Here is a 25076-nt window from a genome sequence, read left to right on the forward strand (position 1 = left end):
CTCCATCACAGTCCCTTTGGATAATCTTGGATGAACTGTCGTGATCGGCTCTCGAAAGCTGTGTACTAACCATCAGATTATTGTACAATTGCGTCAAAATCTATATTTTTTAAAAATATTTTCTGATCATGTGTACTAGGCTTTACTTCCTGTCCCAGTGACACTGATCATCAGAACACATAGAAAAGGTATTAATTATAAAAGACTGACATGTGCTAACCCATCTCAACCCCATCCAAAACAAAATATATGCATGTCTTTAGGTAGATTTTTAATGGATTGAAAATTGCGCCCCTTGTGGTGGCAGCTGAAAGACCACATTACATGAACGGACAATTGTGGTGTCGGAGAATGAGTGTATTGTGTCACATTTTTCACATAGCTGTGAGCGGACAGAGACAATCTGTGTGTGACAATCTCCCATTTTATTTAACCTTCATAAAACAATGGAACACTTGATGGTAACGCCGCTGTGCATACATTGTGTCCTGAATAACATTTCCCTAGCAGGAAGGATACATTTGTGTCTACAGATGAAGATCGGAGCACAGGACCCGGGTGAGATGTTTGTTTGAATTATATTATTACTGTTTTTATGTGGAATCATTGGAAGTGCTTTTCTGTAATTATAAAGAAGGGGGCACATTAAATCTGAAGTTATAAACTTTGCAATCTCTGGCTCCTCCCTCCCCCCTCATCAACATACTTTATTTTTTTTTAAATAAACTTTTTCTGTTTTCATTACATACCTTATTGTAGACCCAGTGACACCATTACTGGGTCTCTGTGTGCTCTTTGAAAAGCAGGCAGATCATAGCTGGTGGGAGGGGCCTGGCAGGGTGATATACATAGCTTTCTGAAAACATCATAGCACCCTGTCTCAGTACTCTTCTTAAAGTGTTACTAAACCTTGGACCCTGCATTCACTATATCCGGTCTCCCCGGACCCTGCATTCACTATATCCGGTCTCCCCTGACCCCGCATTCACTATATCCGGTCTCCCAGGACCCTGCATTCACTATATCTGGTCTCCCCGGACCCCGCATTCACTATATCCGCTCTCCCCGGACCCTGCATTCACTATATCTGATCTACTCGGACCCTGCATTCACTATATCTGGTCTCCCCAGACCCTGCATTCACTATATCCGCTCTCCCCGGACCCCGCATTCACTATATCCGGTCTCCCCCAGACCCTGCATTCACTATATCTGGTCTCCCCGGACCCTGCATTCACTATATCCGGTCTCCCCCGGACCCTGCATTCATTATATCTGGTCTTCCCGGACCCTGCATTCACTATATCCGCTCTCCCCGGACCCTGCATTCACTATATCCGCTTTCCCCGGACCCTGCATTCACTATATATGATCTCCTCGGACCCTGCATTCACTATATCTGCTCTCCCCAGACCCTGCATTCACTATATCCAGTCTCCCCAGACCCTGCATTCACTATATCTGCTCTGCCCTGACCCCGCATTCACTATATCCGCTCTCCCTGGACCCTGCATTCACTATATCTGATCTCCCCGGACCCTGCATTCACTTTATCTGGTCTCCCCGGACCCTGCATTCACTATATCTGGTCTCCCCGGACCCTGCATTTACTTTATCTGGTCTCCCCGGACCCTGCATTCACTATATCTGGACTCCCCGGACCCTGCATTCACTATATCTGGACTCCCAGGACCCTGCATTCACTATATCCGGTCTCCCCGGACCCCGCATTCACTATATCCGGTCTCCCCGGACCCCGCATTCACTATATCCGGTCTCCCCGGACCCTGCGTTCACTATATCTGGTCTCCCACAGTACACAGAAAACGGAAATGCAATTATTTTAGTAATAAGTGACCTACATGGATGGGAATATCCAGCCGCATAAGAAAAGCGGCCAGGGATAGCAGTGATGTTACTGCCCAACTATGCCCACTAATGCCCCCCACCTGAAAACCCCCAAAACCACCAGGACAGGGTTGTGTGGAAGAGGCCCTTGTCCTCATCAGTTTGGCACCCCTTCATGTTGAGAGCACGTGGCCTGCTATGGTTTGTAGTGGGGATGCACATTCATCTCTTTTCTTTTTCTGGCCAGCCAGATGGCACACTCGGATGTTGGGTTTGATATAGATTTGTAGGGGGACTACCATGTATTTTTTTGTTTAATTTTTTTGCGTGGGGATCCCCTTTAAATTCATTACCAGACTAGGTACTTTTTTTGGTCATTCTTGCTATTGGATATGCTACAGCAAAAGTGACATTCTCAAAGGAAAAAAAATGAATAAATGAATGAATGAATTAATGCTATTTTTAAATTGCTGGCATAATATATTTTTTATTGTCTGCTTTTTTTTTGTAAACACAGACCCCTGCAAAGGTCCCACAAAATACATAGCAGACCCATAAGGGTGAATATTTGTTTCCATGGTATAGCTATTTTTTAAAAATAAAAAACTTTTTTTGTGTTTATATTTGGATATTGGGCATAAGTCTGTGCAAGGCAGAAAGCTTGCGATTATCCTATATGTGGGGAAGAGTAAAATCTACACCTTTGCAGTTTAGATGTGGTGTGTTTTAAATGCATTTTCCATGCATTACCATTGAACTCTATGAGACATTATAGCCATAATGGTTATATTGAGAAGGGGCCAAAGGGATAACAAAGCCCTCCAATCAGTGGGTGAAGCCATGCAAAAAATTTCTTTACACCCCAACACATTCAGAACCAAGGGTGTATAGTGCAAATACAACCTAATATTATAGATCTGTAGTGTTGGGTAGGGGGGTGGAAGTGCCCAGTGTAGTTCCCTGGTTTGGCCACAAGATGTTGCTCAGTTAGTGGTTAGAGTAGGTTCAGGGACCCCTTGTAGTCCGTAGGTAGTTTCATTATCTAGATAGCCACTAGGGGTCTCCACAGTAATAGTGGAGTGCAGGGGCGGACTGACAACTCAGGGGGCCCCGGGCAATAGGGGATCATGGGGCCCCTGTGTCCTTGCCCAAACTCAAAAAAGCCTATGAAAAAGTTACCAGGGGTATCTCATGGGGCCCCCTACTGATACCGGGCCCTCGGGCAGTGCCCGGGTTTCCAAATGGTCAGTCCGCCCCTGGTGGAGTGAGATCTTAGGTCAGGGGTGTCAAACGGGTGGTCCTCCAGCTGTTGCAAAACTACAAGTCCCATCATGCTTCTGCCTTTGGGAGTCATGCTTGTAACTGTCAATCTTGCAATGCTTCATGGGACTTGTAGTTTGGCAACAGCTGGAAGGCCGCCAGTTTGACACCCGTGCCTTAGGTAGTACCAGCCCTGCTTATGCCAGGGTGTCACATCTTGGGAAATAGCAAACAAACAAACAAAAAACAAACATCTTGGGAAATAGGGCTCAGAGGGAGTCCGCTGGTGGTCATCATGGTAATTGTTTGGAGGATCAAGCCACAAAAAGATGTAGTCTGTGAGGCTCTATATGCTTTAGCTTCCCCTTAGGGGGAAGCAGGGGAGGAAAGTACAGGACTATTGAGACTACTCATATGCCCTTTACATGGGATGCTGTACTCTGGCAAAAGGTATAGGCTCATCAACATAGGTTTCCTCTCTCATCTACGTTCTCTCTACTGTTTTTGTAACCTTAAAAAAAGGTGCAATCACCTCTGGGCTGACTGAAGGTTGTATGTATCGAATTAACTGTACTCAGGAAATGGTTGATAGGTTTTCATTGTGTGGACACTTCCTTCTCCTAACCTCAAGATAGGGATGTCATTTTGAAATGGAAGGAGCATGATGAGACTGCAGTTGGGGTCCATTGGAGTAAGGCCTGAAGTAGGTATTGGATGGACTTCTTGGGGCATCTCCCAGGATGTGCTCATGTAACGGGAGCATCCAGTGAGTACCCTTGGGAGGTTCCATATCCATAGCACCCTGGTGGGTCAAAGAAGCCATCCTATGTTTGGATTATAAAGAGTGCACATGCTCCTCTACTGCATGGATAGCTGTACATGTGAAGAACATACACCCAAGAACTTGGTTACCACCACATTACAGAACCATTTATGCAAAACCTGTACGTTTATACTCTCTCATTGGGTCTCAAGCCATACTCCATAGAAGCCATGGTTTCCACAAACTGCTCTGATGATGGCCAAAAATCCCAAAACAACTGCATGAAGTTTCGGAATAATTGGCTCTATAATATTAGGCTGTATTTGTAGAAAACACCAGTGATCCTGGATGTATATCTAACTGATTTGCATGGCTCCCCCAAATTTCCTGAAATGTGACACACATTTTGGCAAAATAACCTTATGATTGGAGCCCTAAAGTGTAACTAAAAGCAATTTGTTTTCATTTTGCATACAGTAAGTGAGGGTTTCAACCCCTATCATGTTTCTTTTGCTATCTGTGTCCCAGTAGGTAGATTGGTGACATTTGGTGACATCATGATTACCACCTCTTCCAATCAGAGGACACTTTACATTCATTGAGAAAATGGAAAGTGTTTCCTCAATGGCGCCCGTGCCAAGCTAATGAACATACATATAAAATAAGTGATAACAATGTGCCAAGAACTGTGCATGAAAAGCAATAAAGTCCTTAAGTGATAAATGGTGACTCAAAAACGTGCGTCTTCCGGTGATCAGAATAATTGAATCATGCACTCACCAGATGCATAATTCAAATATGCATATAGATGATATCCCGATATCCAAGCGAAGTTATCTCATAAACGGATAGGGTCATCATCTGGGTACATCAGTCCGTCCAGGTTTCTCCTTATGGATCGTGTGTTTCCACACTAGAACACCCCTCAGCTGTCCCCTATGTACCCAGATGATGACCCTATCCGTTTATGAGATAACTTCGCTTGGATATCGGGATATCATCTATATGCATATTTGAATTATGCATCTGGTGAGTGCATGATTCAATTATTCTGATCACCGGAAGACGCACGTTTTTGAGTCACCATTTATCACTTAAGGACTTTATTGCTTTTCATGCACAGTTCTTGGCACATTGTTATCACTTATTTTATATGTATGTTCATTAGCTATACTGCATTTTAGCGCTGCGCCCTTTCTTATATGTTCTTTACAGAGTCTTTTGGTACTTATTGGCGCATAGCAGCTCTTTTTTTTATCTAGCGCTCACTTTCACATTTTTTTGGCCCGTGCCAAGCTGCTGACCTCCTGTGTTTATAGTGCAGCTTACCAACTGCTCAGGATGGGACCTGGAAGCAAGTGGAGACCACAGTAGTAGAGGTATCTTTACAGTGATTTCCAGCTTCTAGAGGGATCCCACAGTTATGGTATATACAGTATATAGTCACATTGGTCTCAGGAGGATCAAGGTAACTACCGTATACCTCATATACACAGGGCTTGTATGCCGCTTTGACAGATGTTTGTTATTTTTTTCTTCAGCCTGTAAACACATCTTTGTTAGCGTATGTAGCCATGGATAGATAGGCATTTACAGGGGTAATAGAAGGCAGGGCCAGATTTATAAGGGGGCAAAAGGGACAATTGCCCTGGGTCCCCTGACAGAAGAGGTCTATCTCTATACAAAAATTATAGAAAACAATATAAAATAAATTATATACAAAATAATAATAAAAAAAAGTAAAATGTTTAAAAAAATATACTTTCTTTCATTAAATCTATCTTGGGAAGTAATATTTTGCCTGCCATCATCTGTAAAACACTGGACTGGTATACTGTATTGTTTTTTGCAATGAATTTTGGTGGCTCAAGCAAAGCACACATAGAGCACTATGACTGCAAGTGTGACCTCAGAATGACGTTGTGTCTTGCATTTTAAAAATGTGTGATTGTCATTGAGAATGTAAACCGATCCTGTGTATAAGGGGACCCCTGAACCTGAAGTGTCCTGGGACCTCCAAGGTCTAAATCTGGTTATGATAGAAGGGGAGCATTTAGAGCAGAGGTTGGCAACCTTAAAGAGGTGGAGATCTACCTGAACAACATGGGAGAAGTCGAAGATCACCGTTCACAGTGTTGGACAGTGTCATCTCCTCAAACCTGATTTAAATCTCTAATTGCAGTACTACTGTGTCGCAATAATGTGCATTGCACTGTAATCATGGGTTTAAATCAGGTGGTGAGGAGGCAACATATCACCTCCTCATCACCTGTCAAACACACTCATATTGCTTTGCAGAGGAGCAGCAGTGTGAATGAGCCCTTAGTTGTATCCGGCAGTGGCAACCTTCGGGCTCGTTCACATGTAAAGATGGGGTGTGGTAAAACCCTGCAGTTGAGTCACAGTTTTACTGCTCCCAATCCCTAACCCCTTTAGCTTCTGAGGCAGCAGCCAAAGATGTACAAATGCCGCAGCAGGAATTACACCCCCTGTTGTTTTTGGTGGGTGCTACCACCTGTCCATCAAGACCCAGAGACCCATTCAAGTAATGGGGCCACTCTGCAATTGCCCCTCAACTGCCTGCTTCTGCGGAGTCCAAGAGGTTAAAGCAGGTGCTGAGAAAGCAACACATCGCTGCCTGCTTTAACCCTTTGGTAGCTGTACAGCACAAGGTTGCAGGGCTATTGCAGAGTGGCCTCATTCACTTGAATGGATCATGCTTGGCAGGTGTTACACCCACCAACCATGACAGGGTGTAGGAGCCAGCACTACAGAGGATAAATCAATTTATGTGGCTCTGGCACCTTACTACAGTTCCAACTTCACAAGTAGTCCCTCTGCATTGACTCAGTTTGATGCTCTGGGATGGTGGGTCGGCAGGCCCTGACCGTGGTCTACCAGTCACCTGGCCAGATCTACTGGTAGATCACGATATGCTGGTTGCTGACCCCCGAAAAAAAAATTGCACTGCCAGCTCATTCAGGAGGAGCATTTGGGCAGAAAAAACACTGAATGGCCTACAATCTTCTAAATGCACCTAAACACTGGGAGTTTTAGTACCTCAGGAGTTCATTCATTCCAATGGCCAGAATAAATGATTATTCTGGCCAATGAAATCAATGAATGCCCAAATGCTTGACACACCTAAACGTGCACAAAATTAGGCTTTTTTCTTGTTTTTTTAAGCTGCTTTTTTTCCTGCCAGGAGCAAAGGTGTCCGGGGGGGGGGGGGGGGGGGGAATCTCAATGTGTATGAAGCCATTTGATCCCATCTAATGAATATAATTGCTGAGACACTGTACCATTGTACTAGAAGGGGGACAAGTATAAATCATAGCATTCCCCTATTAGTGAATCATTGTGTGACCTGCCATCATCTCTAATCTGTCTACTGACTCCAATCATAGATGGAACAATAAAAAGATCATTCCAATTATTTCCTTTTCAGAACCGACACCGCCATCATGACATTGAAATATCTAGAAGTACTGCATACCCTACAACTACTATTATCACTGCAGGTAACAGTCTATTACATCTATCTATCTATCTATCTATCTATCTATAATCTATCTATCTATCTATCTATCTATCTATCTATCTATCTGTCTAAACATTGTCATTTTTTGAAAGCTGTTTTCATATTCAAAATGCACTATATTGCCAAAAATATTGGTAGGCCTGCCTTTATACTCACATGAACTTTAATGGCATCCCAGTCTTAGCCCTTAGGGTTCAATATTGAGTTGGCCCACCCATTGCAGTTATAACAACTTCAACTCTTCTGGGAAGGCCGTCCACAAGGTTTAGGAGGGTGTCTATGGGAAGGTTGGACCATTCTTCCAGAAATGCCTTTGTCAGGTCAGGCACTGATGTCGGGGGAGGAGGCCTGACTTGCAGTCTCCGCTCTAATTCATCCTAAAGGTGTCCTATTAGGTTGAGGTCAGGACTCTGTGCAGACCAGTCAAGTTCCTCCACCCCAAACTGGCTCCTCCATGTCTTTATGGACCTTGCTTTGTGCACTGGTGCGCAGTCATGTTGGAACAGGAAAGGGCCATCCCCAAACTCTTCCCACAAAGTTGGGAGCATGAAATTGTCCAAAATGTCTTGGTATGCTGACGCCTTAAGAGTTCCCTTCACTGGAACTAGGAGGCCAAGCCCAACCCCTGAACAACAACCCCACACCATAATCCCCCCTCCACCAAACTTTACACTTGACACAATGCAGTCAGGCAAGTACTGTTCTCCTGGCAACTGCCAAACCCAGACACATCCATAGGATTGCCAGACAGAGAAGCATGATTCTTTACTCCAGAGAACACGTCTCCACTGCTCTAGAGTCCAGTGCCGGCGTGCTTTACACCACAGCATCCGATGCTTTCCATTGCACTTGGTGATGTAAGGCTTGGATGCAGATGCTTGACCATGGAAATCCATTCCATGAAGCTCTCTATGCACTGTTGTTGTGCTAATCTGAAGGCCAAATGAAGCTTGGAGGTCTTTAGCTATTGACTCTGCAGACAGTTGACAACTTCTGCACACTGTGCGCTTCAGCATGCGCTGACCCCGCTCTGTCATGTGACGTGGCCTACCACTTGGTGGCTGAGTTGCTGTTGTTCCCAGTTGCTTCCACTTTGTTATAATCCTACTAACAGTTGAGCGTGGAATATTTAGTGGCCAGAAAATGTCACGGATGGACTAGGTGGCAACCTATCATGGTACAATCCTTGAATTCAGAAACAGTATCATGTCTCAAAAAATCTCCACCTTCTATTATTAAAAAAGTCTGTCCTTGAGCTCCAATCAGTGCCTTTGTCTAGGCTGAGATAATATCATCAGTCTGCTGTAGATAGGAGGAAGCATTTTCTCAGTCTCCCATCCCCCAGAGATAATACTGCAACACTGTAGCAAGTCAAAAGGGAAGAGGCTGCAGCATGGGCTTATCTGTGTCAGACATTTGTGAACACAATCAAGAACTACACATACACCAGGATTTACATGACTTTGTGATCTCTGAGCCGCCATCTCAGCCCAGGTAGTAGATGGTAACCTTGGCTGATGCCTGGAAAAAATATGGTGCTATTCTTCTGGATAGAGTAGCAGATGAAGGTGTAGTCAGGGGAAGTTCTGTGATCTCTGTTGGAGGGTTACACTGATACGTTACCTAGTATGCTGCATTTATTGTGAGCAAATATATTTGATCCTTGGTCTATTTTAATGCTAATACGTTGTATTATATATTTTTCTCTGTAAATAAAACAAGTACAGTGCTAGGTGCAATTCGGACAAATTTATGGTGGCAATGATCATAAATGGGTTGTTAGTCCACAAAAATAATAGCTCAGAGGTGATATAATATTCCCACAGTCGTAGTTGAAGTAAGACTCGGTGAGGGGCAAGGTATGTATAAAATGCGCACTCACCGGAAGTGCAAACAAATTGCGCAATATATCAACAAAACGGAGGTTTGCCAGGGGGTCCCTTTCAGGATACGGATAGGGGTTGGCACACCCCTTCTGAAGACGTACTAGTGTATGAAACGTGTCTTGGAGGAGCCTGCAAGCTTTGACATCACACCACCGGGTAACGGAGATCCGGCGGCCTCATTTGATCACCAGCTGAGCTCCCCCTGGTGACCATTCCACTGCACTGAAGAGGCTGCACGCGTGTCCTTAAAGTGGACCTCCAGTTTGAGAACATTTATCAAGACAATGTCCATTCATCCTGGGCTGGCTCTATCCGTATCCTGAAAGGGACCCCCTGGCAGACCTCCGTTTTGTTGATATATTGCGCAATTTGTTTGTGCTTCCGGTGAGTGCGCATTTTATACACACCTTGCCCCTCACCGGGTCTTACTTCAACTATGACCGTGGGAATTATATATTACCTCTGAGCTCTTATTTTTGTGGACTAACAACCCATTTATGAACATTGCCACCATAAATTTGTCCGAATTGCACCTAGCACTGCACTTATTTTATTTACATGTCTCTTGAAAGGTTTATGGTTTCCTTTACTGTGTACAGCTGCTTTTATGAGTTTATATTATGAGCAATCACTGAGTCTTTTTTTCTATATATTTTTCTCTGTTTTTGTCTTTTGCAGATTGTTTGCCAGGCTGTGGATCTCACCATGATGAGCAATGCATTTGATGATCAGTACCTAGGCTGTGCACGGCAGATGGAGCGGGAAATGGCAAAGGTTCTGGAGCAGGAGAAGAAATACAGGCCATTGGCTATAATGTGGTACTTGGCAGAGCAGAGGTGGGCGATCGTTAAACAATCCAACATTTTCCCACCCGACTTCAAGGATGAGTATGGGATATCACTCATTCTGTACACCAAGGAGAGCCCCTTCCCCATCTACCAACAGCTGAACCGCAACGTGTCCATCGCCGGACGATCGCGGCAGCACTATATGGACCGATTCCATTTCAAGGCTCTCCATTTCTATCTCACCAGGGCACTGCAAGTACTGGGCGGCGGCTGTGGTGATGGCTCGCAGGCTTACCGTGGATCTTGGATGAAGTTCAAGAACGTGTCATCGGACCTGCGGTTTGGGCAATTTGCATCATCATCTCTGAGCAGAAAGACCGCCCAGAGGTTTGGCATCAACACCATGTTCACCATATTCACCTGTTTTGGTGTAAACGTGGAGTCTTTCTCAGACTTTATGGAGGAGGAGGTTCTGATTCCAGTGGCAGAGACGTTCCATGCTATAAAAACATCAGAAACATTGTATGTGCTGAGGAGCAGCGGTCAGCAGTGCAGCTACTACAACTGTGCGTACTTAGGAGGTGAGCAGAACCGGGGCTCACTTTACTGGCCTGATGTGTCGACCACTACGTCTCATTACTATGGTGGACCCAGTCTTATTGATTCCTGCTTTAGTTATTCTAGCCCTATATGGCACTACGTCCCTTTCCTCCCTGCTTTAGTGGTACTAGCCCTACATGCCACTACTTCCCATTACTATGTTGGACTCAGTCTTAATGCTCTCTATTTACTAGTATTAGCCCTATGTACATCAGCTTCCTATTACTATGGTCGATTCAGTCTTATTGCTCCCTACTTTAGTGGTACTAGCCCTATATGCCTCTACTTCCCATTGCTATGGTGGTCCCAGTCCCATTGCTCCCTACTTTAGTGGTACTAGCCCTATATGCCTCTACTTCCCATTGCTATGGTGGTCCCAGTCCCATTGCTCCCTACTTTAGTGGTACTAGCTCAACATGCCACTACTTCTCATTACTTTGGTTCTCCCAGTGCCATTGCTCCCTACTTTAGTGATACTAGCCCTATGCCACTACTTCCCATTATTATGGTGGGCCCAGTCTTATTGCTCCCTATGTTAATGGTACTAGCCCTATATCTCCTACAATACTGCAACTAACCTCTGTGTTATCCGGTATAGTGGCACTAACTTCTTTCTTTCTTTTATAGAGGTAGCTACCATCATACCCTTGTGCATAGTGGTGCCAGCCCCTCGGATTCCTGATGGAAGGCTATTAGCTTCCATTGCCCCTATAAAGCCTTCATTTACTTATTGCCAACCACGAAACACATACATACAGCAGCAAGAAATGTGAGCTTTAATGCTCAGCCACCACACATATTCCTCTATGGTGGCAGGAAATTGTGTGTCGAGTTAGCTCACTGTGCACTTCTAGGTCACTGACTAAGTTCTCAGTCAAGACTTTGGGACAAGCCGATGGAACTAAGGGATTAATGGTGTAGCAAGGGCCATAACAGACCACACATTTCCTATGGGGCCCAGAGCTGTCCAGCTCCACATGGATCTATGCAGCTGGCAATAGTATTTGGTAGATATATGTGGACAAAATTATAATTCCGTTTCTCTACACAGTTGCTTTGAACATTAATAACATTCTGCATCAATGGAGGATGTGTTCTTGAGGTGGAGATCCAAGAAACAGGGGTGTGTTGTAATGGTTTCAATTATTTTGATGTATTTACTTTTTAACTTTATGTTTATAAACTAAGGTTGCACCGATACAGACATGGGTATTGGTGCTGATACTAAGCACTTGCATGAGTATCGGTACTTGTGTAAATGCTCCGATACCTGAAACCAATACCTTCAGGTTCGGCTTTTAGCTATCAGCGAGATTCCCCTACTGACAGCAGAAATGTAAATTTAAAAAAAAAAGCTGTCAAAACAAAAAAAGCTGGCAATTACCAGTTGTTATGGAGCAGGGCCGCCACATCCTTAGCAACCGATGACTCATTCAGCTTTCAGTGGGGTTCCCCTGCTGATAGCCGAAGTGTAAACAAAAGAAATGTCCGAGCAATTGAAGCTGTCAAAAAAATGTTTATAAACAGCATTGCTCAGCCCTAAAACAGAAAGATAAAAAGAAACATTGTTTAAATTTTGTATCTTTCTGTTTATTCATCTGCAGATCAAAAGGGATGAACTACAATCTGCAGATGAAGTCAGTTTAAAGAAACCTGTCAAGTATTTATTTTTTTAAATTAAATGTTCCTCTGTTTAACCCCTTATTAACCCTTAATTTACTCTAATCACCGCTAATTAACTCCCATTTCTATTTCTCCATTTAATATTCCTTATGATTTTTTTCATTTCTATTTGATTAACTATGAATAATTAAAAAATTATAACTTTTTTATTTTTGTGTGCTCTGTTTGTTACACCTTTAACCACTTCCCATCCGCCTGCCTGCCTTGTAGAGCGACGTACTAGTCCGTTGATGTGGCTGTACCAACACGGGGGGGGGGCGCTGTGCGATATCGGTAATCAGGACTCCGTGATCAGGATTTGGTGATGATGTGATTGCTATGTGATCACATAAATAAAAAAAATGCAGCGCAGTACTATAAACTCAAATACGTTGCTAAATAAATCCAACGTGCATATGTGAATACAGACAATTGTGCTTCATGACAATAATATGTGCTACATCCAAAAAAATATTAACACATATACATAAATATCCATAAAACTGCATACACCAGTGCTAAATGAATAGTGTATACAAATATCAAATGAACCGAACAAAATGGTGAACTGTCCCTTTAACACTCCAATATCTTCACATGTATTTGTGTGATATATCTCCTGTGGATCGTGTTCCGAATATACCATTAACAAGTATACCAATATTATAGTATCAAAATGCAGGTGAACCGTTCCTTTAAATCTGCTGTGCTCCAAGTGGATCTGTGTGATGACACTACTGCATACACATATACGGTGCTCCTGTGTCACCCCTCAGTGCTTATCCACCTCTGACAAACTATTGCGCTCACCTTCAGGTTTGACCTGAATACTCGAGTCAAACTACGCCTTTCCGTTTAACCCGGGAGGGTATGCTGGTACAAAGATCTTCACCACCGTCAGTACTTAATATCTCCAAAATGCATATAGTGAAGTATAGCCAAATGTAACCAACTTTATTAAAATACTAATCAAAATACACTCACATTAAAAAGTGTCCACCTGGGACACTACAGGATAAAAGACTCACTGTACAGTATCTTTCTTGAATAAAAGTGCATGGATCCCTTATCCAAAATGGCGGAACGTGCACTTCCGGTTTACGGCTTGACAACATCAGTGTACCCTGCGCGTTATGTCACATCACATCACGTGACTTCATCAGGAGTCTGTGTTTGTGGAGCATTTTGGAGATTTTAATTGGTGACGGTGGTGAAGATCTTTGTACCAGCATACCCTCCCGGGTTAAACGGAAAGGCGTAGTTTGACTCGAGTATTCGGGTCAAACCTGAAGGTGAGCGCAATAGTGTGTCAGAGGCTCTGGGCAAAGCGATGTACCCTTAAGTCATTTTATATTTCTAGGTGTGAGCACGCATGCGCCCCCCCCCCCCCACTGCCCCCTCTTTCATTCCAGGAGAGAACACAGCACTGTGAGTAAAAGCACTACATTTTACATTTACATTAGATTAGCACATTTAACCTTTTGATTGCCCCTATTAACCCTTCGATCATCCCCTCACCATGCAGTGCCATTAGTACAGTGTCAGTACATATAATTTTTCACTGATCATTGTATTACTGCCACTAATGACATCAGATAGTGTCAGGGTCAGCTAGCGTTAGATTGCCCGCACAATATCGCACTCACGCTATAGGTTGCTGATCACCACCATTACTAGTATAGTGTTTGTATGGATTATTATATTGATCACAAACAGAACTATACTAGTGCCTGCTTTGTATAGTGTTCCCCAAAACGCAGTGTTAGCAGGATCGGCCCCATTCATTGCCAGCACTAGTGTTTAGCCGCTACACTGTTTTTCACGGAAGATTTGTACCAGTTGATTGTGGGCCAAGGCAATTCCTATGCACAGCAAATACATCGCCATCCACTCAAATTCAACTCTTGCCAGACAATTCACATGGAAACCTATCACAGTTTCTGAGTTTAAAACTTTTTTGGGCCTAACCCACAACATGGACATTACAAAAAAAGAATGAATTGCAGTCATATTGGTCCAATGACCCCATTCATCATATGCCCGTGTTCTCTGCTGTTACATATATGCCCAACAAGGAGAAGCCACATACTGGTACATCGCTGGACTTTGAGTGGTTATACTGGGATGATGCAACTACAGGCATCATCATCATATTGTTTTTTTCAGATGGAGGTTGGCTTTCATGTAAAAGCAATCCTAGTGGCTGGATCACTTTTACAAACAGTAGGATGTCCCTCTCCCACCACCACATCTTTCCTGGGCTCTCCTGTCCCACCGGAACCCACCTGGCCATAGAGCCGATCCAATGGATCTAATCATCTCTATGTTCTTAGAAACCAGAAGCTATGAGCATTGCATCATTTCATTTAATTTGGGAAAGCATTTGATCACAGATCTTGGTGTGATGAAATGCTTTAAGGGCAGAGGAGAGATCTAGAGTCTAACAGATCCCAGATTTCTCAGAAAAGAGTACCTGTCACCAGGGGCGGACTGACCATTTGGGAACTCGGGCACTGCCCGAGGGTCCGGGGACAGTAGGGGGCCCCATGAGATGCTCCTGGTACCTTTCATAGGATTTTTTGGGTGTGGTTTGAGTGTGGGCGAGGACACAGGGGCCCCATGATCCCCTATTGCCTGGGAGCCCCATGAGTTGTCAGTCCGCCTCTGCCTGTCACTACCTATTGCTACCACAAGGGATATTTACAATCCCTGAGATAACAATAAAGGTGATAAAAAAATAAATAAAAGGACCGTGCAAAAAAAAAAAAAGTAAAAGTAAAATAAATAACAAAATCACCTCCACCTCCATCCCTGTGCTTCTGCACAAAGGCAACTGCAAGTGTTGGTCCTGTGTCGGTATGTAAACAGAGAAGACTGCACCATGTCATGTTTGGTATCTATTTACTCGGAGTAACATCATCTTTTATATTTTATCAAACACTTGGCAATATATTGTGTTTTTGTGCAATTAAATAAAAAAAAATAAGTGTACTGTTTAAAAAAAGTAGCATTTGGAAAATTGCTGCGCAAATACTGTGTGACATAAAAAATTGCAACACCTAACACTTTAGGTGGGCCTCTGATTTAAAAAAAATATATAATGTTTGAGATTAAAAGTAATTTTCCAGCAAAAAAATCTGTTTTGCAAACAAAAAATGTCAGAAAAGGCTTATTCTTCAAGTGGCTAGAAGAGTGGGTGATGTCTGGCATTCTAACGTTGGCCCTGAAATGTCAGGATAGTAGAAGCACCCCCCACCCCACCACATTAACCCTTTTTGGAAAGTAGACACTCCAAGGTATTTGCTGAGGGGCATAGTGAGTATTTTGCAGATCTCATTTGTTGCTTTGATATCTGAAAAATTCAAATCATATCTCTTATTAAATTTCTTGAGGGTTGGTGCTATCCTGGCATTTTAGAGCCTCCAAAATTGTGATAGGCAGTGAGGAAGTGATATGAGGAAATACGTACTTTGAAATCCTGAAGGTGGTCATTTAGATTTTTAGGGCCTGTATGTAGCTAGGCTGCCAAAAAGTCTCTCACATGTGGTATCCCCATACTCGGGAGAAGTAGCAGCAAAATGTGTTTTGCGGTGTTATTCCACATGGGATGCATTTAGGTGACAACATTGTATACATTTTTATTGTAGTTTTCAAAAAATTTGTGGCAAAAAATAAAATCTTCCATGAACTCAATATGCCTCTCAGCAAATTCCCTGGGGTGTCTACTTTCCAAAAAGGGGTCATTTGGGGGAGGGGGGGGTTGTACTGCCCTGGCATTTTAGCACATCAAAAAATGTTATGGGCAGTCAGAAAGTATAACCATATATATTCACATAAACCAAATTATATACATGTATTGGGAATTTTTTTGTATCAAAGACATGTAGCAGAATACATTTTGGCCTACATTTATGACTAAATTTGAGTTTCTTGGATATTTTTTTTTATAACCATTTTTTTTTTTAAATGTCAGTCTTTTTTCATTTATATCACAAAAAATAAAAAAGCCAGCAGTGACCAAATGGTTGTGGGGGTCCAAGGGTGGGGGGCTTATAAGAATCTGGAAGCCCCCTTTAACAAGGGGGGCTCCAGATCTCGCCCCCCCCATGTGAATGAGTGTGGGGTACGTGGTACTGCTACTCATTCACAAAAAAAAGTGTAGTGTAAAAAATGACAGGAGACAGTCTTTGACAAGTCCTTTATTAAAAACAACAATTTAAAAAATGTTCCCCGAAGTAGATCCAATGTCAATCACAATACCCAACACCACCACTGACCTGAAAAAAGAAAAAAAAATGCTCCACTTTCGACATTGTCCCCTGCCATCTGACAGCTACGCCGGGATGACAGTTCTTAAATACTGTGATGATGTCACAAAGGAGCTTTTGTGCTGTGATTGGCAAAAAGGAGCCAGGCAGTTGTGCTGTACTGCAAAAAGTATGCTGATAGTAGGAGAGAGTAGAGTGACAGAAAGATGAACTCATCAGTAGAAATGTGCGGTTCACTTCCTTCCGAATCAAAATTCGGACAAATGTATCATTTTTTGGAGATTCAGATGTGTCCAAATTTCTGAATCACAATAGTAACAAATTTAAACAAATCCAAAATAAAACAATATTTTGTTCGACATTCGAATTCAAAATGAATTCAAATTTGAAAACAAAATCTAATTTGAAAATTAAATTCAATTTGAAAACAATAATAGAATAAAATAGAATATAAAATAAAGGAATAGAATAAAACAGAGTAAACTAGAACAGACTAGAATAGAAAATAAAATAAAATTAAAGAATAGAATAGAAAATAAAAAAAATAGAATAACAGAACAGAAAATAAAAGAATAGAATAGTCAATAATACAATAGAATATAAAATAATAGAATAAAACAGAAAGAATAGAATAGAAAGGACTAGAATAGAATAGAATAAAATAGAATATAGCAGACTTCCGAAATTCAAATTTCTAAAAAAAAAAAGAATAGGATAAAACAGAAGAAAATAGAAAATAATAGAGTAAAACAGAACAGAGTAAAATAGAATAGAAAGTAAAAGAATATAATAAAATAGAATAGAAACAAAAATAATAGAATAGCAAATAAAAAAAATAGAATAAAATGAATATAACTGTCTCCCAAAATTCAAAAAATCATATAGAATTTGAAAATGAATAGACAAGATGAAACTAAATGAATTCTGAAAACAAGTTAAACAAACTTAACAAATTTTAACGAAACAAAATTATTTAAACAACAAATTGAAACAAAACAAAACACATTTATTGGTTCTGCACCTGTCTACCCATCAGTCTGCTGCTTTTCCTTTCACTGTCCAGTCACAAGATTGGGGCTGTAAATCTCAGGACTGGATGGACAGGAATACACATTATTGGCAGGTATACCAGCAAAAATATTTGTATGATATGAATATCATGGACTGCTTTATTTTTTGAATAATAATCATTTTTTTTCCGCAGGTGAAAAAAGAAAAAAGCCGATTTGCAGCTCAGGTAAGAAAGAGGGAAGGGCCTCACAAAACAGAGGCTAAGGAGGGGGCATAACTACCAATCAGGGGGCACAACTACAAAGGTTTGATGCCCCCCCCCCCCACAAACTTTCTCTGTGACACCTTGGTTTGCCTCAAAACAAAGTGTTTTTATTACTACTACAATCTCTCACTAATACACGGATTAGGCTTAATAAATATTAAAGCAAAACATGATTTATTGAATAAGTTCTGTTAGTATAATAACATAAGGATTGTCAGAATTACAAATCATATTTAGATCGTATTATAGCTAGAATAAAGCATCAATACATCCCCGGATATTGTAGCATCACCCCTTCCCCAACGATTGGGGGACTCAGCAATCAGTAAGGGGAAATCCGGGAAATCACCGCAAGGCACGTCTGCCGCATCTTCAATGAGTCCCAAATTCCCCTAGAATCCCCCGTCTTTTATATACATAGTTTGGAATGTCCTTATCTACTGCCGTGCGCAGTATCTCCTGGTTATATAACGTCATGTATGATTCTGCGGAGTAGTTAGAGTCAAGGCGTGATCGGCTCGTGCCGTCATGTGTAGTTACATATTTTGATAGAATGCGCATCTGGTGAATATCAGCCATATCTCTGGTTTCAACTGGTTTTATCCAGTTTGATGTATACTTCCAACTTGTTTTGAACTCCAGTTACCTAACTAATGGTTATAATTGCTAGCATTATTATTATTATTATTATTATACAGGATTTATATGGCGCCAACAATTTGCTCAGTACTGTACATTATAAAGGGAGACAATACACGAGACAGTACAGTAACAATACAATACAATACATGAGGGGATTGAGGGCCCTGCTCCTTGGAGCTTACAATCTAGGAGGGAGGGGATAGTGGTACAGGAGAAAATAGCTGTGGGGGATGGAGTGGTATTATGACAGTTGAGTGTCAATCACTCCTCATCCATACATCCTATACACTCATGTCACATATGTATCACACACCTGACAGTGTAATCTATGACATTTGTCTGGTAGTCAGAAAAAAAACTGTTATATTAGCTGTTAAAGCAGCCAAAGGGGACCAAAAGGACAATTTATGCTGCTACTCCTCACACCCTTCCTCTGCCAAAATTGGCATTTTTATGTAAAGTGTGTATCACAATTGACGTTTACATGCGTAGGCGCCCTTTACATGCGTGTTTATGTTTGTATGCACGTATATGTGGTGGTGGCTTACATTTTTTTTTTTTTTGGGGGGTGGGGGTATGTGCTTGGGTGTAACTTTATTTTTTTGCTACTAAAACAAAAAACATTTTTAATTAACTTAAAGATGAATGTTTTACAATGCAGATTGCATTGCAATACATTCCTTTCTGGCTATGCTATCTGGGAAAAGTGATATGGGGACCCCCCTGCCCGACGCTTTTCAGTGGTTCTCAGGCTTACCTGCCTCATCAGGAAGCCTGAGAACAGATCTGGTGGTTGCCGTGGCTGGACATAGAGGTTATCAGAGGACCTCATGAAGTCACTTTTGGTTCATGGCCGCAGTAAACATTTTTTGGCTCTGTTGCTTTCCTTTGTAAAGGAGAGATTCTGGTCTTATTGATGCCATATCTCTTCATAAAGAGGACCTTTCATGCTTTATTGTTATCGCAAGGTATGCTTACATTTCTTGTGACAGAAATACAAGTGAAGAAAAAAAATAAAGGGACAGTGTAAAAAAAAAATAAAAAAAAATGTAAATAAATAAATACATTGGATGATTTCTATGAATAGAGGGCTATAATCTAATCTTAGAGTCACAGCAAAAAAAAAACGGAAATGTTTTAATAGATATAAACAATAAAAGTAACATAGTGAGAACATACTACTATAGATATCATGTTTATAAATACAAAAAGGTATTGATAACATAGAACAAGTCCAGAGATGGGTTACAAAAATGGTGAAAAGGTCTGAGGGATAAAACTTTGGAACTTTAGGAATCTAACATATACAGTCTGCAGAAAAGAAGGGAAAGGGGAGACATGATTGAAACCTTTAAATACATCAAGGGGGTGGATAAGGTTCAGGAGGGCAGTATTTTCAACACAAAACCAAAATAAAAAACACGGGGACCTGGAGGAAAGTTCAAAACTAATCACAGAAAGTGCTAGTTTACTGAAAGAGTAGTTGATGCTTGGAATAAACTTCCAGCAGAGGTAGTGAACCAGTCAAAGGTAAATAGCTTCAAACATGCTTGAGACAAGCATAGAATGTTAACAAAAACAAACAAAAAAAGCAACCCCCCCCCCCAAAATAAAAAAAGATTAAAAAGAAAAAAATAATACACTAGCCAAGGGTGTTTTCAGCTTATCATGCAAGGCCTGCCATTGATAAGTAATAAACAGAAGGAAATTATAATGTGCAACTGTATATGTTATAGTATACAACTGTAAATATTACACTTGGAAGGAGCCAGGAAAATTCAAGTTCCACTTGACTTCAGATCAATATATGTATCTGATAATGTAACCAAAAACCACGCTGTCCAAGTTTTATCAAAATGAGTGACATTGTCAGATGCAATATCAAGTGTTTCTTCCATTTCGTACAGAGTGTTGACTCTATGAAAGCAATCACGAACATATGGGACATTGGTAGTCTTCCAGTGTAAAGGGAGCGATGGTTTGGCTGAATTGAGTAGATGTTTAGTCAGCGAGTGATATTTATGTAGTGAGATTGGGGAAATATGGAGAAGGCAGCATTCTGAGGTTGCGACGGGAGTCACTTTGGGTGGGGGGTCCATGGAACCAAGCTCACTTTGGAGAGGTGGGGAGACCCCTGCCTCAGCTCCCCATATCCCTCTTATGTCTAAGTTACCCTGTGCCTGTTAGGGGTACGGGGTGATCTGTCCTAATATTGTGTAGACATGTCTAGGAGATAGGTGGGGTGGGGGTTGTGGATCGTTTGGCGTTGTGTGGCTGCATCCCATTGTTCTATTGTTTGTCTTGCTTGGGAGCAAACTATTATGGGATGCATGTGTTTATGTGTATTAGCTAAGGGGGGGGGGGTGTCTCCAGCAGCCCTCCCTCCTGATGGAACTGACTGCTGGTGTGAAGTTTGAATACCTGTGTGTCTGTTGTTACTAAATGTAGATTGCCCCGCCCTGTGTCATTATGCGTGTAGGGGGGATTGTCCCCTGAGTGTATATATCTTGTATCTGTGTTCAAATAAAGTAGTCTACCTTCTGGATTACTTCAAATATGGTGTTGTCTAGATCTTGGGGTAGCAATAGCTAGAGTCATTGGTCTCGTGTTTCAGAGCCTGAGAAGCAGCTTCTTGACAGAGATGTCTGTAATCTGGATAATTAATTGGTGAATTTGATTCCAAACTGGTCTGAACCTCTGGCATTGCCACCAGATGTGAATGAGAGTACCACGAGCCTAGCCGCAGCACCAGCAAAGGTCTGAAGATTGCAGAAACCACTTTCTGGCGTACCAGTGCATTAGTAGTTTATATGCTGTTTTTTGGGTGCGTGTGCTAAGTGAACACTTATGCTCCAGAATACATGCCTTCTTCCATTGCCTCTCTGATATGTCAATGTGAAACGCAGTTTCCCACAAACATTTGAACTTGGCCATTGTACTAATGCCTGCCTGTTGTAACCAGGCATATGACAGTGAAGTCACCCTTTTAACTTCCTGACCGTGTAAGCAAATAGTTTCAAATGTTTTGAGGGTTCTGTGGAAACATGTTTTTCTTTTATGACTGGTTAGGAAACTATGGATTAGAAAATAGGACCATAAGGGGAGTAACGGCAGGTTATGTTCATCTTTCAGTGAGGAGTAACATCTCATAGTACTGGCCTGTAGGCAATGAGTGCCTAAGAGAGGTCTGTCTTGTGTCATGGAAGAGAGAAGTAGGTTGTCAACCCCAGGGAGAAGTTCTGCATTGTTTACTAGAGGGGTCAGAGGTCCAGGTACTAAGTCATCAGGGGCGGACTGACAACTCATGGGGCCCCTGGGCAATAGGGGATCATGGGGCCCCTGTGTCCTTGCCCAAACTCAAAAAAGCCTATGAAAAAGGTACCAGGGGCATCTCATGGGACCCCCTACTGACCCCGGGCCCTCGGGCACTGCCCGAGTTTCCAAATGGTCAGTCCGCCCCTGTAAGTCATAGTGCTTAATAATTTGGTAAAAAAATGCCAACACAACACCTATTAGTGGGTGATTTTTTACAGAGGAAGGATAGCAAGACCATGGATTCCATGGGGAAGATTTTAGAGGGATTGGGATGGTATTGGATTCTAATGAAACCCAATCTTTGGTTTGGTAATGACAATGCAAGTCAATAATCCTAGCTAAATGTATTACATAAAAGCTGGGATTTTTTTTTCAGCAGGAATGTGGGGGGAGCTCAGTTCCGGTACCTCTAGCAATTAATGAATTATGTAATGACAAGGGGTGTTGGGGTGTGCCAGAGGGTCCATTGATGCTGGCTGCTGGGGATTTATTGTTGCTGGTGGGGTCATTTGTTCCTGGAAAGGATCTACTGTTGAAGGAATGTCTATTGTTTCTGACTGCTGAAGAATCTATTAATGCTATCTTTTTGGAGATCTATTGTTGCTGCTGCTGGGGGGGGTCCATTGCTCCTGGGGTGAACCTGTGGTTGCAAGGGGGTATTTTGTTGCTGGAGGGATCTGTTGTTGGTTGGGGGGGTTGCTGTGGGATGATCTTTTGCTGCTGGGGGATCAGTTGTTGGTTGGGGGGGGGGGTGTTGCTGGGGAGGATCTATTGTTCCTGGGGGATCTGTTGTTGCTGAGGAGATCTTATTGTTGCTGGGGGGGGGGGGGATATATTGTTGCTGACTGTAGGGGTTCTTAAAAAGCCCTGCATAAAAGTATTGTCAAAAATCCAGCAATCCCATGGCTCCTTGATTGTTAGATTTAGTGATTAAACCAAACCCAATTCTTGGATTTGTGTGAGGTTTTTTTTTAATTCATTAAAGCGTATTAAAGTGTATGTTTGAAAAACCACCACACAAAACTGTGTGACATAAAAAATTGCAACAACTACCATTTTATTCTCAAGGGCCTCTGCTAAAAAATATATATAATGTTAGTTACGAGCATGGCACCCCCACGCATCTCAGCCCACAGCACAATCACAGGTGCGGGAACTGCACAGTCAAAAAGATCATGTGGTTTCCCTGCGGTTGCATGTTTGAAAAGCTGCATGCACCTTTTTTTTTTGTGTGAAACGAGGGCACAACAGCTCATTCTGTTGTGAACAGGGGCGGACTGACCATTTGGGCACTCAGGCAATGCCCGAGGGCCCGGGGTCAGTAGGGGGTCCCATGAGATGCCCCTGGTATCTTTCATAGGCTTTTTTGGGTGTGGTTTGAGTGTGGTCGAGAACACAGGGGCCCCATGATCCCCTATTGCCCGGGGGCCTCATGAGTTGTCAGTCCGCCCCTGGTTGTGAACAATCAATATATATATATCTGTAAAGCGCTATGTAAATTGACAGCACTATATAAGTACCTGTAATAAATAAATATATAAATAAATAAATTAATGGAAGGGCCGCCTTGCTCTTGCAAATGCAGGCTGCACGGCCCGCACTACTGTGAACCAGGTCTTAGTGGCTATAAAAAAAAGTAGGAGAGCTGTGGGAAATCAGAAGCATTCAGATTCAGCAAAAAATGAATAAAAAGGGAAAAAGGGATTTTATGGAATAACGTTAATTTGTCTATGATAAATAATACAATTAAAATGTTATCAAGGTGACAAGCTGCATCAGGGGCTGATCTCTGTCAAACATTTGTGAACACAGACAAGAACAGCATAGGCACCAGGATATACATGATTGAGCTATCTTTGAGCCGGCATCTCAGTCCGGGAAGTAGATGGTGGACCTGGATGATGCCTGAACAAAGATGGTGCCGTCCTTCTGCAGAGAAATGCAGATGAAGACATTGTCAAGGGGTGTTTTGTGATCTCTGGGAGAGGTAATAAATACCTGGAAGGGACATCTCTTAACACTCTTGTATGTAACATGAATAATGTGTGATAATAGGTCCACTTTAAGTAAAAAACAAACACACCCGTATATTATATCTAACATTAATCACATTTATTTTTCCAGCTCCAGGGCTCTTGTACACTGACCACAGAATTCAGCGAATGCTTCCTGCGCTGACCCTCACCCTGAGCATCCTATTGGTCCGTTCCTTCTGAGGTCAGGAGACAATATGGAGTCCCATCATGGGACCAACAATGCCCAACATATATAGGGCCAGGCCAGGCTCTGTCGTTAGCAGAACACTGTTATATTACTGATGTTACCTATTGGATTGTTTTTATAGATGACAGAAAAATTGGGTGTATATATTCCGGGGCTTGTTTAGAACAGGAAAATGTATTTGTGAAAATTAATATTGTTTTAAATCCCCTAATCCTGTCCACATTCCGTAATCCATAGCTGCACTCCGCTCTTCTGTTAGTCACAACAACAACTTTATTGTTCCGGTACTGTTGAGGACACTCCACCCAGCTCCTTTCCCTGATATGGTTCACAAAGCTGTATGATTAGGCCTCAGTAGGAGTTGAAATGCGTCAGTAGTAGAGCCGGGTGGAGTGTCCTCAACAGTGCTGGAACAATAAAGTTGTTTTTACGTGTAAAGGAACAGCGGGGTGCAGCTTCCTATAAAGTGACACAAACATTTTGATTCTGGTACAAAGCAATGCAAAGTTATTTACAAATAATAATAAAGGTTTTTCCCCCCCCTCAATTTTCTGTTTGTTTGTTTTTTTTTTCAATACATTGGGAATATTAATGAAGAAAAAGGGGTAATGAGCCATCTGCTTCATCTACTAGACTTTTTGATCCTTCTTTGGAGCAAGGAAGACTTCCTGCATTCCAGAGTCCCTACATTGGCACTGGGGAGGGAGGATGACCCCCTCCTTCCATGAACTGTGGATCTGCTGCTGGAGAGGGAGGACAACCACCTCCTCTCTTGGATCCTTGAACTGCCGCTGGGGAGATGGGCCGGTTGCTCCATCTTCTGAACTCCCAGACTCCCGCTGTTGAGCAAGGATGACTTCCTGCACTCTCGAGTCCCTACACTACCGCTGTGGATGATCCTCTTCTCTCTAGGACTATGGATCTGCTTCTGGGGAGGGAGGATGACCACCTCTTCCCGCAGACTGTGAACTTGCTGCTGGGGAGATGAGCCAGCTTCTCCATCT

At 42.3% G+C, this 25076-nt stretch overlaps 1 protein-coding gene across 2 annotated transcripts; it reads left to right on the plus strand.

Annotated features, from left to right (window-relative positions):
• Positions 1 to 454: 454 nt before the first annotated feature.
• On the plus strand, positions 455 to 24619 carry LOC149442250 (ecto-ADP-ribosyltransferase 5-like). 2 transcript variants are annotated; one of them, XM_089656316.1, is made up of 6 exons: positions 455 to 558; positions 7320 to 7392; positions 9977 to 10134; positions 10333 to 10667; positions 17821 to 17853; positions 23974 to 24619. In XM_089656316.1, the coding sequence occupies exons 2-6, from the start codon at positions 7336 to 7338 to the stop codon at positions 24063 to 24065; spliced, it is 675 nt and encodes a 224-aa protein (XP_089512442.1). In that variant the 5' UTR covers positions 455 to 558; positions 7320 to 7335; the 3' UTR covers positions 24066 to 24619. The 2 variants fall into 2 exon arrangements, with proteins under 2 accessions (XP_089512442.1, XP_089512441.1); XM_089656315.1 differs by having other exon boundaries at positions 9977 to 10667.
• Positions 24620 to 25076: the final 457 nt, after the last annotated feature.

The sequence above is a fragment of the Staurois parvus genome, unplaced genomic scaffold (assembly GCF_062004578.1).
Source record: "Staurois parvus isolate SC_StPar_1 unplaced genomic scaffold, SC_StPar_1.0 ptg000897l, whole genome shotgun sequence".
Taxonomy (NCBI): Eukaryota; Metazoa; Chordata; class Amphibia; order Anura; family Ranidae; genus Staurois; species Staurois parvus.

Coding starts and splice junctions, on each gene's coding strand:
- LOC149442250 (XM_089656315.1), top strand. CDS start 7,336: ATGACATTGAAATATCTAGAAGTACTGCATACCCTACAACTACTATTA. Junction 10,668..17,820: donor CAACTGTGCGTACTTAGGAG/GTGAGCAGAACC, acceptor TTTTTTCCGCAG/GTGAAAAAAGAAAAAAGCCG. Junction 17,854..23,973: donor AAAGCCGATTTGCAGCTCAG/GTAAGAAAGAGG, acceptor TTATTTTTCCAG/CTCCAGGGCTCTTGTACACT.